The sequence below is a fragment of the Megascapheus bottae genome, chromosome 10, assembly GCF_031878675.1.
Source record: "Megascapheus bottae isolate mThoBot1 chromosome 10, mThoBot2.hap1, whole genome shotgun sequence".
Lineage (NCBI taxonomy): Eukaryota > Metazoa > Chordata > Mammalia > Rodentia > Geomyidae > Megascapheus > Megascapheus bottae.
Genome location: NC_143518.1, coordinates 38,169,950 through 38,186,902, shown reverse-complemented (window position 1 = coordinate 38,186,902; position 16,953 = coordinate 38,169,950). Strand labels below are relative to the sequence as shown.

Here is a 16,953-nt window from a genome sequence, read left to right as displayed (position 1 = left end):
TTTTTTTTTTTTTTTTTGTGGGTCATGGGGCTTGAACTTGGCCTGGGCACTGTCCCTGAGCTCTTCAGCTCAAGACTACTGCCCTACCCTTGAGCCAGGCCCCACTTCCCATTTTCTAGAGGTAAGAGTTTCAGTTGCTTTTGTGCCAAGACTGGCTTTGAACCTTGATCCTCCGATCTCAGCCTGTATGTAGGATTACAGGCAGGAGCCAGCACGCCTCCTTTATGTTTCTTTCTTGATGCCTGCACATAGCAATTCAATGTCCATCAACTGTTCCAAGGGCAATGTCCTTTCTACAGACAAAAGAAGCTCTAGCCTTGTGGAGGTGAGTGCAATCCAGGTAAGCATGGAGGATATACCAGTGAAACAGTTCACTCATAAACCGAGGAAAAATAAGCATAGATCCATTTTTCAATTTCTAACAGGAGGCAAAAAATGCTAAACCTAATTGACTTTTTTGAGTAAAATAAGGTCGGTTAATTTTTGTTTATTCTGATTAATGCTATGCCTAAGTAGTCACAGCAATTCTTAAATGGGGAGAAAGATAACATTAATTTATGCAGTGAGAGAACTTAGAGATATTTTGAGAACAGAGTGATTAATCAGAGAACAGGATTTCTGATATTTCCCTTTATGGTTATGCTATCTGCAAAGCTGATTAAATGTGGGAAGAATAACTAGAAAATACATTTTAATTTGAAATTGAGCATATTCAGGATTAATGTAAGCCCAATTATCTGTATTTTTTGGTCAGTACTGGGGTTTTAAACTCTTAGCCTCATACCTGTGAGGCAGACACTCTACTACTTGAGCTGTACCCTCAGCCCTTCTTGCTTTGGTTATTTTTGTTTATATATATATATATATATTTTATTTATTTTTATCTAGTGCCAGTCCTGCGGCTTGAACTCAGGGGTCTAGGCCCTGTCCCTGAGTTTTATACTCCAGGCTAGTGTTCTACCACTTGAGCCATAGTTCTATTTTCAACTTTTTGGTGATTAATTGGAAGAGTCTTACAGATTTTTTTCTGCCTGGCTGGCTTTGAACTTTTCTCCTTAGATCTCAGCTTCCTGAGTAGCTTGGATTATAAGCATGAACACCAAAGTCTGGCTTGCCCCACACCTTTAAAGCAATGCTTCATGTCCAGAGGCACCTTATAAATGCTTGAGATGTAATTACATTATCATTTTTGTGAAAATGTGCTGGTCCTGGAGCTTGAACTTAGGGCTTGAGTGATATGCTTGAGCTGTTGTACTCAAGGCTAGTTAGTGCCTTGCCACTTGAACCACAACTCCACTTTCAGCTTTTCTGGTGTTTAATTGGAGATAAGAATCTCATGGATTTTTCTGCCCAGCTGACTTCCAACCAAGAATCTCAGATCTCAGCCTCCTGAGGAGCTAGGATTACAGGTGTAAGCCACCACCACCCAGCTTCATTATTTCTCCAAAGTAGATTCTATTAGAAAGAGATTATCACTCCTCTTATCTCAATAGTGGAAAGCAGTGATAGTTACTGACACAGGCAGAAAGGTTAAATAATAAGGATACAAATATATCCATTTAATGTTGAACGTAGGCCCAGATTGCCAATACTGCTGCACACTTAGGGTAGCAGAGATAAATCAGTGACTTCCATGTGAAAGGTTATTCCCATGAAGTGTTGGTGGCTCACAGTGGTCATCCTGTTCAAGTGTCTGACACCTGGAGGACTGAGGCTTTAAGGCAGCCTAGACAGAAAAATAGGAAATGCTCATCTCCAATTAACCAGCAAAGTGTTGAGCTGGAGGCATGGCTTAAGTGGTAGAGAACTAGCTAAACAAGCACGAGGACCTGCATTTAAATCCTGTTACTGACCCCCCCCCCCCAAAAAAAGTTCTCTCTTACCTGTAGACTTGAAATAACTTTGAATAACCGATCTTTGGTCTGGTGAGAAATATTTCATTTTTTCCCTATGCTCAAATAGGTGCTCTCTTAAAGTGGAATAACTTTCTGTAGCACCTGATATAGGTTTTCTGAATCCAATGTGTACTTTGTGTGAGGAGTCAGGGTGATGTCCCTGAGCTTTTTTGCTCAAGGTTAGTGCTCTATGACTTGAGTTACACCTCCACTTCTGGCTTTTGGGTGGTTAATTGGCTATGAGTCTCACAGACTTTCTGGTCTCACCTAGCTTTGACCTAGGATCCTGAGATCTCAACATCCTGAGTAGATAGGATTGCAGGCATGAGCCACTGGTGCTGTTTTACCCCCTTTTTAGTATAATTTTTACTAAATATGTGGAAAGTTTTATTGTAATGCACACTGAACAAATTCACTCTGCTCCACTCTATTCCCATTGATCTCTTCTCTTATCTGAACTCACTACTAGGTAGTAAGTGGGGCCTCCACACTCAGAGTCAAGATTGCACTTCTGCTGATGCATTGCCAGGTGAAAACATTAAGGCTGAGCACTGTAGTCAGCCCTATTTAAAGATGCTACGGGCTGGAACAGTGGCTCAGTGGTAGGGTACTTGCCTAACATACATGAAGCCCTGGGTTCAATTCCTCTCCACCATATAAACAGAAAAAGCCAGACGTGGCACTGTGGCCAAGTGGTAGAGTGCTAACCTTGAGCAAAAGCAGCTTAGGGATGTAATAACCTGGCAGACTTAACTGCCAAATTATTTTTGTTTTGTAAAAATGCTTAACCTGCTCAACTACCTGTGTGTGGTCTCATCCTTATAGTTGTTGACTGTGGGCACTGTGGGCTGACGTCATCCGGCTACCATCTGCATGCAGTGTTTACCTTTAAAAGCTCAGCCCCACTGAAGGTCGGAGCTGCTTTCCATCAGCCCCAACGTGGAGAGCCGCCACTGCACTATTAAGCTAACTCCTAGCTAGACTCACTGAGTGCGGGTGACTCTATTGCCAGGGCAGTTTGGGGCCCCCCAAATGGCTGGGCTTTTACAAGAGACAGCACCTAGGCTTGAGTTCAAGCGCCACGACTGGCATAAAACATGTGAAGAAAATAAAATAAAATACTAAAGATGCTGAAAGACTAAAAGGCACGCTGGGCGCCAGTGGCTCATGCCTGTAATCCTTGCTACTCCGGAAGTTGAGATCTGAGGATCACTGTTCAAAGCCAGCCAGGGAAGGAAAAACGATGAGATTCTTATCTTCAGTCACCACCAAAAACCCATAAGTGGAGCTGTGGCTGAACGTGGTTGAGCACCAGCCTTGAGCAAAAGAGCTTAGGGACAGCACCCAGGCCCTGAGCTCAAGACCCACAACCAACAACAACAACAAAAATGAACATGGATCATAAAAATAGAAACATACACACAAGAAAAAAAAGAGAAAATGAAAGACCCAACAAATTGTTTAAATGCTTTATATTGTGCCATACAAAGTTTTTATATACAAGTGCATAAGTGAAAAACTTCCCCCTGCTCCCGAAACATCACAGCAGGCCCAATTTTGCTAATATATTATAAAATTAAAACATATGTCCCCTTCTGAATTCTAAAGAGTTCCAGATACTAGTTCTTCATCTTATAATTTACTAATCTAGTTTGGATACGAACAGTTCCAGTGCCTTTCCAACTTGTCCCTGAATTTTTCTCTCTTCAAAGTTCTAGGCAGTAATTAAATTTAATGCCCTCAAATTAGATAAGGCTGATTATTTAGAAATCATAAATTATCTATATATATGACCACCAAGAATAGAACTATGATTTACACTATTTTGCCCTAAATCTGTCTAGCACCATGAATAAAATCCAAGGATCAAATGTATGACAGGATTGTTCTTAGACATAATACAAATGCCCTTCTGTCTTATAGATCTTCCTTCTTGGCAATGTTCTCTAGTGTCTTGAGTATCTTGAATAATATATCTGTCAATTTCCTGCTTATTGCTAAAGATGATTCTCTAGGTCATCAATGAGCAGCAAGGGATTAAATAGAAAGGATCTACACTACTGCAAATGGGTGACATTGTCATAGCAAAATTGCACTGTATTTCTCTTTTACTTTCATGCTTCTCCAAGGCTCCTGTGAGATTTTGTCCTATAGTGAATCAAATTCTGGATAGAATACCATAAAATATGATTTGACAGCAAAAATATTTCCAGAAGTTTCAAAAGAGACTACTATTCAGAATTTCAAATGTACTTGCTGGGCACCAGAGGCTCAAGCCTGTAATCCTACTCAGGAAAATGAGATTTGAGGATTATGGTTCAAAGCCAGTGTGGGCAAGAAAAGTCTATGAGACTCTTACCACAAATTAATCACAAAAGAAAAAGGCTGCCAAGCAGGCACAGTGGCTGGCTCATTCCTGTAATCCTAGCTACTCAGGAGACTAAGATCTGAGGATCAAGGTTCAAAGCCAGCCCAGGCACAAAGGGACCTGAGACTCTTATCTCCAATTAACCCCTAGAAAACGGAGAGTGGGGCTTGGCTCAAGAGCAGGGTGGTAGCCTTGAGCTGAAGAGCTCAGGGACAGCGCTCAGGCTGAGTTCAAGCCCCATGACCCATCAAAAAAAAAAAAAAAAAAGAAAAAGAAAAAGAAAAAGAAAAAGGCTGTCAGTGGATCTGTGGCTCAAGTGCTAAAGTATTTAATGAGCAAAAGAGCTCTGGGGGCAGCACACAAGCCTGAAGTTCAAACTCCATTACTGGCACCAAAAAAAATAGTTATAACAGTTGTTTTTCTTTACATCTAGGTCATAAAGAAGGACACAATTAACTATCTTCATACTTCTAATTAAACAATGGAAAATAAGTTGAGCTGTGGGCTTTTGTGAGGGGTAGCAGAGAAGGTATTGAGGTTTGAACTGAGGACCTCACACTTGCTAGGCCAGGTGCTCTAGGCACTTCATCTACAAAGCTCCAGCCACACTGTGGGTTTTCTAAGTACTATATAGTTACCTTCTGGTTGGGTAACACTGAATAATCCATCCAGGGGCATGACTCAGAACTTCTGCACTGACTCTTTTCTAATCACATAAAGGTGAGATATCAAAATAATTTTGATCCTAAAACAGAAAATGCACAGCCACTTATTTAAAACCTTAATTGCTAGGAATATTTCTCAACTATGTACTGGGAGAAAGTGTAGTCTATTAGGCTAAACTGTCAAAGCTCAGACAATCTTGATACAAACTTTTAGGAAGGTCCTCAGAAGACAGTCTCAGTATTATAAATGACGGAATATATATATATGGAAATATTAAAGCTTCAAGACTGACCCATCAACAGCAATACCATGGCATTCTTAGAGCACCGAGTCTCATGACTGTGGAAGTTAGACTGATACCCAATTTTATTCCTATTCTGATCTTGCATCTGTATGGAAAATACAATTGAATTAATGAAAATCTAAAAACCATTCTGCCAGGCCAAGGAGATAAGGGGAAGCCTGAACAACAACGTATAAATATCTTGGGGTATGTATCTATGAAGACAAAATCAACTTGTACAGGCAATAGCTATCCCAAGAAGTGTTAAGTCAGAAGTCTAGTGATCCAGTAATGATTAACATTTTTTTAGCTTCAAAGGTAAAGAAAGACAAAACCCTGAAAAAGTAAAAACAAAACACCTTCTAGGAGAAACCTTCCTTACATTTTCAATGATTCTGACTGTTCTCACATCCCAATGCCTTTGAGTCAAACATATTCTCCTCAGAAAGGCCAGGTTTATATTGGAACATTCCTCTGACCTACCTATCTCTTGGCAAGTCTCCCGGGGAAAGATTAAGGCCCCACTTCCCCAAATCTCATTCCTCCATAATTTAAATAAGAGTCACCTCCATAGCTATTTTCTGAACTTTAGTATTGATCTCCCTGTTTGATTTCTGTTCTGTCTCCAGGACATATAGTGGAACTTACAAATTGAGGTCCTCCCACGAACTAGTCCTAGGAAAGAAGTCAAAAGATGACAGGGGACATACAGCACACAGGTCTTCTTGGACTTAGTCAAACACACCTGGTATACGTGTTATCTTGGGTATAAACAATTTACGCTAATTAATATCAGCAACACAACACAAAACAATGATATATCAAATTCTAATATGACAACTTAAAAGCAGACAGTACTCCACTGGGTTAATAAATCAGAATCAACTAAAAGACAATATTTAAATATCAATCACTGAAAATTCCTAGTGGACATGTTCCCCTCCTTGGTTGCATATAAAAATACCAGTCACAAAAGGAGAAAGAGCGCATAACATGCTCATGATTGCAGGTTATTGGACTGCAGGGATTAAACACTGCAGTTCACGAGAAACACATCATGTCTTCCTTTCAAGTTACTGAATCTTTCTTCTTCCGGAATGGGGATTTCAGCCTCTTCCACATACTGCTTTTGGGTTTAGATTTTTTCTCCATGGCCAGCACCACCTCCTTTTCTTTCCTCCGTATCTCTCGCACAAGGGCATGGAAAACGTCGTCAATGTAGTAGCGGTATGCAGCAGATGTCTCAAAAAATGGGCAGCTGAATTCTCGGGCCAGAGCCAATCCTTCTTCCTTGGTAACCTTTAAAAGCAGAAACAGGACAAAATGTATAGTGATGCAGTGGAACACAATTAAGACTATGGAAAATAGTGAATGGGGCAGGGTGCTCTGGCTCACACATCCTATCCACTCAGGAAGGTGAGATCTGAGGATCATGGTTCAAAGCCAGCCTGGGCAGAAAAGTTGATAAGACTCTTATCTCCAATAAAACATCAAAAATAGTCAAAAGCATGGGCCAGGAGTTTGACCTAGTAGTAGAGTGCTTGCCTTGTATGCATGAAGACCCAGGTTCAATTCCTTGGTACTACATACATAGAAAAAGAAATGGTGCTGTGGCTCAAGGCTCAAGTGGTAGAGCTCTAGCCTTGAAAAAGCTCAAGGACAGTGCCCAGGCCCTGAGTTCAAACTCTAAAACTGGAAAAAAAAAAGCCAGAAGCAGAGGTATGACTCATGTGGTAGAGCACCAACTGGGAACAGAAAAAGCCAAGCAAGAATGTGAGTCCTTGAATCCAGCCCCAGTACTGATTCCATTTAAAAAAAAAAAAAAAAGCTAAGAGTGTGGCCTAGTGGTAGAGTGCTTCCCTAGCATGCACAAAGCCCTGGGTTTGATTCCTTCATATTATATTCATAGAAAAAGCTAGAAGTAGTGCTGTGACCCAAGTGGTAGAGTGCTAGCTTTGAAAAAGCCCAAGGACAATGCCCAGACCCTGAGTTCAAGCCCCAGGACTGGCCAAAAAAAGAATAGGACAGGACACTTTAAAAGACTCAATTTGGGCCAGGAGTTTGGCCTAGTGGTAGAGTGCTTGCCTAGCATGCATGAAAACCAGGTTCAATTCGTCAGTACCACATACATAGAAAAAAGCCAGAAGTGGTGCTGAGGCTGAAGTAGTAGAGCTCTAGCCTTGAGAAAGTCCTAGGACAGTGCTCAGGCCCTGAGCTCAAGCCCAGGACTGGCAAAAAAAAAAAGACTCAGTTCCTCACCTGTAGATGTGTGACATCAGAGAGCAAGATAGCAGGGACTTACATAATTTGAAGAGTGAATATATGACTTCTAAGGGTTCTTCCAATGCCTTCAAATTTCATGATTTGATTTCTAGTGTATTTTCAAGATAACTTTTTTTTTTTTTTTTTTTTTTGCCAGTCCTGGGCTTGAGCTCAGGGCCTGAGCCCTGTCCTTGGACTTTCTCAAGGCTAGAGCTCTACCACTTGAACCTCAGCACCACTTCCAGCTTTTTTTTCTATGCATGTGATACTGAGGAATCAAACCCAGGTCTTCATGCATGCTAGGCAAGCCAAACCACTAGGCCAAACTCCCGGCCCCAACGTAACTTGTTTTTAAAGATTTTATTAACATTGATTTTTACATCATAATTCAAATGTCATGTTTAACAAACAAGTATTCAAGAACGGATTCTCTATATATAATCACTGGCACATAGATTTTAGAACATAATTAAAATTAAGCTGAGGGTTTGTATGTCATAGATACATATCTATCTATATAATATAACATTATGTCTGTAAACTATATATCCCATCATATATTTTTATGTCTATGTAGTTATGTTTATATCTCCAAGACTATGTCAAAGATAACTTTTTTTTTTTTGCCAGTCCTGGGTTTGAGCTCAGGGTCTGAGCACTGTCCTTGGACTTTCTCAAGGCTAGAGCTCTACTACCTGAGCCTCAGCACCACTTCTGCCTTTTTTCTATATATGTGGTACCGAGGAATTGAACCCCGGTCTTTGTGCATGGTAGGCAAGCACTCTACCACTAGGCCAAACTCCCGGCCCCAAAGATAATTTTTTGAAACATACCAAATACATATGGACATCAATAGCCTGAATTTTTTCATACTTTATTTATGTATTTATTTTTGGCAGTCCTGGGGCTTGAATTGAGGGCCTGGGCACTGTCCTTGGGCTTTCTCAAGGTTAGAGCTCTACCACTTGATCCACAGCACCACTTCTGGCTTTTTCTGTGTATGTGGTGCCAAATAATTGAACCCGGGGCTTCATGCACGCTAGGCAAGCACTTTACCACTAGGCCATACTCCTGGCCCTTTTAGTTTCTATTTTAAGGCAAAGAACTCTGTAAACCAAGAGCAAAAATGAATAATGCCACAAGATACACATGTCTTCTTTGTTTCCCTTACCTGTCTTAGCTGTTTTAGATCAGATTTGTTTCCTACAAGAACCACAGGTGTATCATCAGTACGTCGAACTCGATAAATAAGCTGTTTAAATTCGCGAACTTCATGGAAACTTCGGCGATCAGTGATAGAGTAACAGATGATAAACCCTTCTCCTGCCCTCATGTACTGATCCCGCATGGCTGTAAACTCTGCCTAGAAGGAAACAAGGGTCAATAATATATTGATGCAACTTAGAACTGCTATTTACTTCAGATAAAGAAGTAGTATGTCGATTACCTGCTATCCTGAGTCAGAGTGCATGAAAAATTAAGAGACAAACTAGTGATCTTCTCTGTATAAGCCTTTCCCTCCCCTTTATAACAGTGAAAAACTTTACTTGTAGCATTCTGGGATTAATACCTGTCCAGCTGTATCCAAAATGTCCAGATTGGCAGGCTCATCATCAATGCGGATCCGGATTTTATAAGCATCTTCTACAGGAGGGGAGAGAGGTATGATATAAAACTATCTATGTAGGAAGAAACATATTTTAAAAGCTCATCTTAGGAATGAAACCCCCCATGGGGCTGGGGGTTTGGCCTAGTGGTAGAGTGCCTGCCTAGCATGCACGAAGACCCAGGTTTGATTCCTCTGTATCACATACATAGAAAAAAGGCAGAAGGCCCAGGCCCAGGGGTAAAGCAGTGGCCTTGAGCTGAAGAGCTCAGGGACAGCACCCAGGCTGAGTTCAAGCCCCATGACCCACAAAAAAAGAAAGAAAGAAAGAAACAAAGAAAGAAAGAAAGCCAGAAATAGTGCTGTGGTTCCAGTGGTCGAACTCTAGCCTTGAGAAAATCCAAGGACAGTGAGTGCTCAGGCCCTGAGTACAAGCCCAGGACTGGCAAAAAAAAAAAAAGGAAACCCCTTAATACTGAACACTTAATATGTGCTAATAATAATTGTGTTGCTCATGTGCAATACTGGTGGCTCAAGCCATAGCCTTGAGGAAAAAGGCACAGAGTCGGTGCCCCAGCTCTGAGTTCAAGACATACTTAATTATAAAAATATGTATAATTCCTCTTTGTTTTTGTGTTGTACTAGGGATTAAACCCAGGGCCTTTTCTATGCTAGATAAGCGCTCTACCACTGAGCTGCCTCCCACCCTTTCTGTTCATTTTAATATTATAGTAAAAAGGCTATAGGAGTGGCTCAAGCAGTAGAGCACCTGCCTAGCAAGAACAAAACCCAGAACTGCCAAAAACCAAAACACTAGAAAACAGAAAAAAACATCATTTATTCCCACTGTTTTCTAAATAATCCATATAGTCTTAATTCCTCCTTTATGAAAGCAAATTTATGCATGTTTATTTACTTGTTTGTTTATTGTAGTATTAGAGACTGAACCCAATGCCTCAAACATGCTTGGAAAGCATTCCACCACTAAACCACATCCCTAACCCCCATTTTTTTTCTGTTTTTGTTGTTGTTAGTTGTGGGCTTGGACTCAGGGTTGGGGTGCTGTCCCTAAGCTCTTTTGTTCAAGGCTAGCACTCTAACACTTTGAGCCATGAGATACTTCTCATTTCCTGGCAGTTAATTGTAGACAGGAGTCTCACATGAGGGCTGGGAGTTTGGCCTAGTGGTAGAATGCTTACCTAGCATGCACGAAGACCCAGGTTTGATTCCTCAGTACCACATAGAAAAAGGCATAAGTGGTACTGTGGCTCAAGTGGTAGAGCTCTAGCCTTGGGAAAGTCCAAGGATAGGGGCCGGGAGTTTGGCCTAGTGGTAGAGTGCTTGCCTAGATGCAAGACCTGGGTTTGATTCCTCAGTACCACAAATATAGAAAAAAGCCGGAAGTGGTGCTGAAGCTCAAGTGGTAGAGCTCTAGCCTTGAGAAAAATCCAAGGACAGTGCTCAGGCCCTGAACTTAAGCACAGGACTGGCAAAAAAAAAAAGAAAGAAAGAAAGAAAGAAAGAAAGAAAGAAAGAAAGAAAGAAAGAAAGAAAGAAAACCTAAGGATAATGCTCAGGCCCTGAGCTCAAGCCTGGGACTATCAAAAAAGAAAAAATAGGAGACAAGTGAAGATAAACATATTGAAAATGTGTTTTAAAAGAGAGGAAGAGGGCCTGGAGTTTGGCCTAGTGGCAGAACACAAAGACCCGGTTCGATTCCTCAGTACCACATACACAGAAAAGCCAGAAGTGGTGCTGCAGTTCATATGGTAGAGCTCTAGCCTTGAGAATGCCCAAGGACAGTGCTCAGGTCCTTAGATCACACCCCAGGACTGTCCAAAAAACAAAAAATAAAATTTAAAAAAAAAAGAAAGAAAAGAAAAGAAAGGAAGGAAGAGGTATTTGGTGCTGGACCTTAGGGTCTAGGGCTGTACCAGATCAAGTTGGTACCTATAACTTGAGCCACAGCTCCACTTCTGGCTTTCTGGTGACTAATTGGAGATAAGAGTCTCATGGAGAGGCTGGGAATGTGGCTTAGGGGTAGAGTGCTTGTCTAGCATGCATGAAGCTCTGGGTTCAATTTCTCAGTACCACATAAACAGAAAAGGCTAGAAATGGTGCTGTGGCTAGCCTTGAGCAAAACAAGCCCAGGGACAGTGTGTAGGCCCTGAGTTCAAGCCCCAGGACTGGCAAGAAAAAGGAGGAGGAGGAAGAAGGGGAGGAGGAGGAGGAGAAGGAGAAGGAGAAGGAGAAGGGGAAGGGGAAGGGGAAGGGGAAGGGGAAGAAGAAGAAGAAGAAGGAGGAGGAGGAGGAGGAGGAGGAGGAAGAAGAAGAAAGGAAGGAAACAAAGAAAGAAAGGAAGAAAGAGAAGAAATCCTTCTGGGAATCACATATTGAAAATAACAATATTAAAGGCTTTTCATGTCCTCCTTTGCTCCTGCTTTTCTTTATATTAACCTCTAGAAAAATGGGAAGTGGGGCTTGGCTCAAGGGAAGTGTGGTAGCTTTGAGGCAAAGAGCTCAGAGACAATGCCCAGGCCCAGAGGCAGGGCAGTACACTTGAGCTGAAGAGCTCAGGGACAGCACCCAGGCCAAGTTCAAGCTCCATGACCCACAAATAAACAAACAAACAAATAAAATAAAATAAAATAAACAGTTAAGGAGGGTGGGAGCATGGCGTAGTGGTGGAGTGTTCACTAGCATGCACGAAGCCCTGGGTTTCATTCCTCAGTACCACATACACAGAAAAAAGCCAAATTGGTACTGTGGCTCAAAGGGGGTAGAGCTCCAGCCTGGAGAAAGCCCAAGGACAGTGCCCAGGCCCTGAGTTCAAGCCCTCAGACCAGCAACAACAAAAAAAGACATTGGAAAATGGGAGGAGATATTACTATATAATGAACTTCAGCTACAAGGAAGTGAGGGAGTGCTTCAAATGGCAAGTCCAGGTCCTATATGCCTGGGCTGGAAGGGTTCAATAGGCTAGCTATACTTGTTTGTCTGCTTCCTTTCGAGGAAGTTCAAATCAGCCGAGTCATACTTAGAGTTAATCTCTAGTCAGACTCTAGAGCTGATAGCAAAAAAAAGCTTCATTAAAGGCCATATAAGTTTCTACTAACTATAAACAACATGACAAAAAAGTTGTCTGACTAATAGTTAACCTAAAATAGAAACTAAAAGATGACATATACATATAGTCTAGAAAAAGGGAAATACTCAATTGCTTACCAACTGCTGTGATTTTTTTTTGTTTCTCAATAAACCTGAATTAATGCCAAAACTCCTCAAAATATAGTTCAAATTATTTTTTAATATTGACAGTCACTTCAGGGAGTGTGGCCTAGTGGTAGTGTTTGCCTAGCATGCACAAAGCCCTGAGTTTGATTCTTCAGTGCCGTCTACACAGAAAAAGCCAGATGTGGTGCTGAGAATCAAGTGGTAGAGTGCTAGCCTTGAGCTGAGGGTAAACTCACAGGCCCTGAGTTCAAGCCCCAGGACTGGCAAAAAAAAAAAAAAAATTGACAATCACTCTTGCTGAGCTTTGTGACACATCACTATAATCCCAGCACTCCAAAGAATCATGAATTTGGAGTCAGCCTGAGTTATACAGAAAAAAAAAAAAAGATACTAAAAAAAGACAAAAAAAACCTACTGGTAGTTTAATATGTTTGTAGATACAGGAGGAATACAACAATTTATACTTTATATATGACATTTATATATGTGCCAGGTGGTACTGTGGCTCAAGTGGTAGAGCTTTAGTTTTGAGAAAGCCCAGCTTAGGCCCTGAACTCAAGACCAGGACTGGCGCGAGCGCACATGCACACATGCGCGCGCACACACACACACACACACACACACACACACACACACACACATCTCCAGGAATTGTTTTCCTGGCTTGCTTTGAACTGAGATCCTCAGCTCTCACTCAGCCCACTGAGTAGCTAGGATTATAGGTGTTAGCCACCAGGACCTAACCACAAAAAGATGTTTTATTTTCCACAGAAGTTTCCCCTATTTCTCTTTTCCAACTTCCTCCAAATAATAAGCTTTACTATATGGATAAACTGCAATTATCTCATTATGCTTCATAATATCATTAGTGTGTGTATGTGTGATTGTGTGCTGTGTCTGTGGACTGGTCCTGGGGCTTGAACTCTGGGCTGTGCATTGTCCCTGAGCTTTTTTCTTCAAAGCTAGCACTCTACTACTTGAGCCACACAGCACCACTTCCGGCTTCTTTGGTAGCTAATTGGAGCTAAGAGTCTCATCGAACTTTTCTGCCTAGGCTAGCATTAAACCATGATCCTCAGATCTCAGTCTCTCGAGAAGCCAGGACTACAGGCATTAGCCATTGGCTCCCAGCTTTACACTATCGACTGTATAGTTTCACAGTAAACTTTAGTTAACTCAAATTAAAGAGTCCATCTGATGGCACTAGTGGCTTATGCCTGTAGTGCTAGCTACTTAGGACGCTGAGGTCTGAGGACTGGGGTTCAAAGCCAGCACGAGCAACAAAGTCCATGAAACTCTTATCTCCAATTAACCACCAAAAAGTTGGATGTGGAGTTGTGGATCAAGTGCACTTGATCAAGAGCACTATTTTTGAGCAAAAAAGCTCAAGGATGATACCTAGGCCCTGAGTTCAAGCCCTAATACCAGCACAATCTAAAGTTCAAAGTAAGCCTGGGATATGGAATCTGAGACACCTACAATTAAATAACAAAAAGCTCTAGGCAGAGCCGGGCACAGTGGCTCACTCCTGTAATCCTACCTACTTAGCAGGCTGAGGTCTGAGGATCGAAGTTCAAAGCCAGCCCAGCACAAAAGAACCTGAAACTCTTTTATCTCCAATTAACTTCTAGAAAACGGAAGTGGGGTTTGGCTCAAGAACAGGGCTGGGGGCTGGGAGTTGGCGTTGTGGTTAGAGTGCTTGCCTAGCATGCACAGAGACCCAGGTTCAATTCCTCAGAACCATACACACAGAAAAGCCAGAAGTGGTTGTGTGGCTCAAGTGGTAGAGCAGTATCCCTGAGGGGGAAAAATAGGCCCAAGGACAGTGCTCAGGCCCTGAGTTCAATCCCCAGGACTGGCAAAAAAAAAAATAGGGCTGGGGCTTGGCTCAAGAATAGGGCAGTAGACTTGAGCTGAAGAGCTCAGAGACAGTGCTCCCAGGTCTAGTTCAAGCCCCATGACCCACAAAAAAAAAAAAAAAACCCACAAAACTCTAGGCACCAATGGTTCATGTCTGTAATCCCAGCTACTCATCTGGCTGAGATCTGAAGATCATGGTTCAAAGCCATCCTGGGCAGGAAAGTCCATGAGACTCTTATCTCAATGAACCAGAAGTAGTACTGTGGCTCAAAGTGGTAGAGCACTAGCCTTGAGTGAAAAGCCCAGGGACAGTGCCCAGTCCCTAAGTTCAAGCTCTATGATGACCAAAAAAGCAAAACAAAACCAGCAATGATAAATAGGAAAATAACTATAATGAGATTGCTTTTTTAATGAAAAAGGAATTCAGGGGGACATTAAATATAACTAGATGCACCTTAAATGTAAATGCCATGCATTTCTGTATTTGTATTGTAGTAAATATCTAAAATTTCTACCCAGAATTCTGGTCTCAGTATACATTCAAAGAAAATAACAAAGAAGGTGTTTCATACTATCAGGTCCACTTTTTAAACTATGTACTGGTAGCCTTTTAGAAAATTGTATTCATTTTTTTATTAGCCCTTTTGTGCACCCTTGCATCTAACTTTGCCTTTATTTGCATCATAGGGGTTTTTTTGTGTTTTTTTTGGGGGGGGGGTCCTAGGGCTTGAACTCGGCCTGGGCACTGTCTCAGAGCTCTTCAGCTCATGGCTACCTCCCTACCCTTGAGCCAAGCCCCATTTCCGGCTTTCTAGAGGTTAATTGCAGATAAGAGTCTCAGGTCCTTTTGTGCCAGGGCTGGCTTTGAACCTTGATCCTTAGATCTCAGCCTCCTGAGTAGCCAGGATTACAGGAGTGAGCCAACCAGGCCCTGCTTATCCATTAGTTTTGAACAGTTTCTCTAGGCTATTGCCACCAAGATAGGGATGTCAGCCTCCGAGAAGAAATAGAGCAGAACCAGAATGATAACACAAGGAATGCTGACTTCCTTGTAATTTCCAGGCTGGAGCACCTGAACAGCACAGGAAAGTTCTGAAAGCGATGTCCACATTCTCCCGCAAAGGTTATCCGGAGAGGCTCTGACTTACCAATGGTGGGGTCATGGTCCTCTGGGAATCGGTGGCTGATGAACTGCATGGTCATGGCTTCAAAACAAGAGATGAAAGTTAAAATCCTCGGGAAGGTGACCCACACGAGCAGTTTTAAGGGCACAACAGCCAGTACGGCATGCGGTTTGGGTAAAGGACACTTGGGACACGTACCACTCTTCCCCACACCTCCAGCGCCCAGCATCACTAGCTTGTACTCTCGTGACAGCCCCGCAGGGCTGCTACAGCAGCTGGCAACTGGGCGAGCTCCCGAATCCATCGTCCTCGTGGGGAATCGGGGGCCACTCCGAGGCAGGGCCACCTACAACAAGCAGAAACGACTCCGTGGATGGAGAGGCCAGAGAGCCCGGCCTTCTCACACCGTCCGGCCTGTCACCCGGGCTCAGCACTGAACCCTTTCTGGCAGACCTGGAGAAGAAACTCCACCCTCTCCCCCACACTGTGACACATCACGGGGTTTAGGGCTTATTTTTTCCGGAAAACATAAGACGTCGTCATTTTAGAATTCCTGTTCAAATCAGCACCCCAGTAGAGGGGAAGCAAGGGAGGATGAGATCCGAGGACCACAAGGCTGCCCCGTGGGCCAGCGCGGGGTCCCTGGGCAGCGGAGGCCCCGCCTACTCCCTGTCCCCCCCACCCCGCCCTCCCCACCCTCCGCCCTCGCGGCCCCCTGCCAGGTCGCCCCAGCTGTTCATACCCTGGGAGCAGGAAGCCTTCCAGATCACCCAGGGGCTTCTTCCCTAGCCGGAGGCTCGGGAGGCTCGGGTTCTGACCTGTGACCCTCCCATGGCTGGGTAAGATGGCGCCACCAGCGTCCCAATGGGAGGGGCAGAGCAGCCCAGCGCCGCCCCGCGCCGCCCCGCCTCCCTCCCCAGGTCCATAAACGCAGCGCTGCCACTGGTCAGAGCAGGGCCCCTGTCACACGTTGGTCTTAAAGTCTTCCCATGTTTAAGTGAAGGTTGCTTCAAGGAAGCACATTCATCAAAGTAGGGAGGGGAGCAGGGGACTTCTGAAGCCAGTCACTTAGGGCTGTGGGCCGCTGCTGAAAGAGAATCCGACCAAATGTAACCCCTGACAAGGAAACGGGGCAACGTCCCACCACCCATCAAACGCTAAAACATGTATAGACTCTTCCTAGTACATGTCCCTTCATGGTACCTTAAAGAAAAGTACTATTGGGGCCGGGGGTGTGGCCTAGTGGTAGAGTGCTTGCCTAGCATGCACAAGGACCCGGGTTCGAATCCTCGGTACCACATACATAGAAAAAAAAAAAGCCAGAAGTGGTGCTGCTGTGGATCAGGTGGTAGAGTTCTAGCCTTGAGAAAACCCAAGGACAGTGCTCAGGTCCTGAGCTCAAGGCCCAGGACTGGAAAAAAAAGAAAAAAGAAGAGTACTATTAAGGTGTTATACAGATAGCTATTTTGTAAGTCAGGTAATAATTGTAGTTCTTCCTTAGATAATGTCACCCTTCCTTCACTTTCCTGGTCTTCCTCTCATCCCTACCCAAAGTCACATAGTTTATTTTCCACATAATATATACTGAATACCATGACTGCATTTGCTCACCCTTCCTCTCTCCCCTTCTGAGACCTTACCCCACTAAAGACAAC

General features: G+C 43.1%; 1 protein-coding gene across 1 annotated transcript; it reads right to left on the bottom strand.

Moving 5' to 3' along the window:
* Window positions 1–3,352: 3,352 nt before the first annotated feature.
* Rit1 (Ras like without CAAX 1) lies at window positions 3,353–16,136 on the bottom strand. Its single transcript, XM_090340786.1, has 6 exons — window positions 16,041–16,136; window positions 15,497–15,644; window positions 15,323–15,379; window positions 9,045–9,118; window positions 8,646–8,837; window positions 3,353–6,511 (listed from the first exon to the last, which is right to left on the bottom strand). Exons 2-6 carry the CDS (start codon window positions 15,600–15,602, stop codon window positions 6,281–6,283), a joined length of 660 nt encoding a protein of 219 aa, XP_090196912.1. The 5' UTR covers window positions 15,603–15,644; window positions 16,041–16,136; the 3' UTR covers window positions 3,353–6,280.
* Window positions 16,137–16,953: the final 817 nt, after the last annotated feature.

What these genes read in the sequence shown, in the direction of transcription:
- Rit1 (XM_090340786.1), bottom strand. Translation starts at nt 15,602, where the DNA reads ATGGATTCGGGAGCTCGCCCAGTTGCCAGCTGCTGTAGCAGCCCTGCG. An exon ending in TGGAGGTGTGGGGAAGAGTG is followed by an intron (nt 15,380 to 15,496) that starts GTACGTGTCCCA and finishes CTTGTTTTGAAG; the next exon opens with CCATGACCATGCAGTTCATC. An exon ending in ATCTAAAACAGCTAAGACAG is followed by an intron (nt 6,512 to 8,645) that starts GTAAGGGAAACA and finishes CTGCTTTTAAAG; the next exon opens with GTTACCAAGGAAGAAGGATT.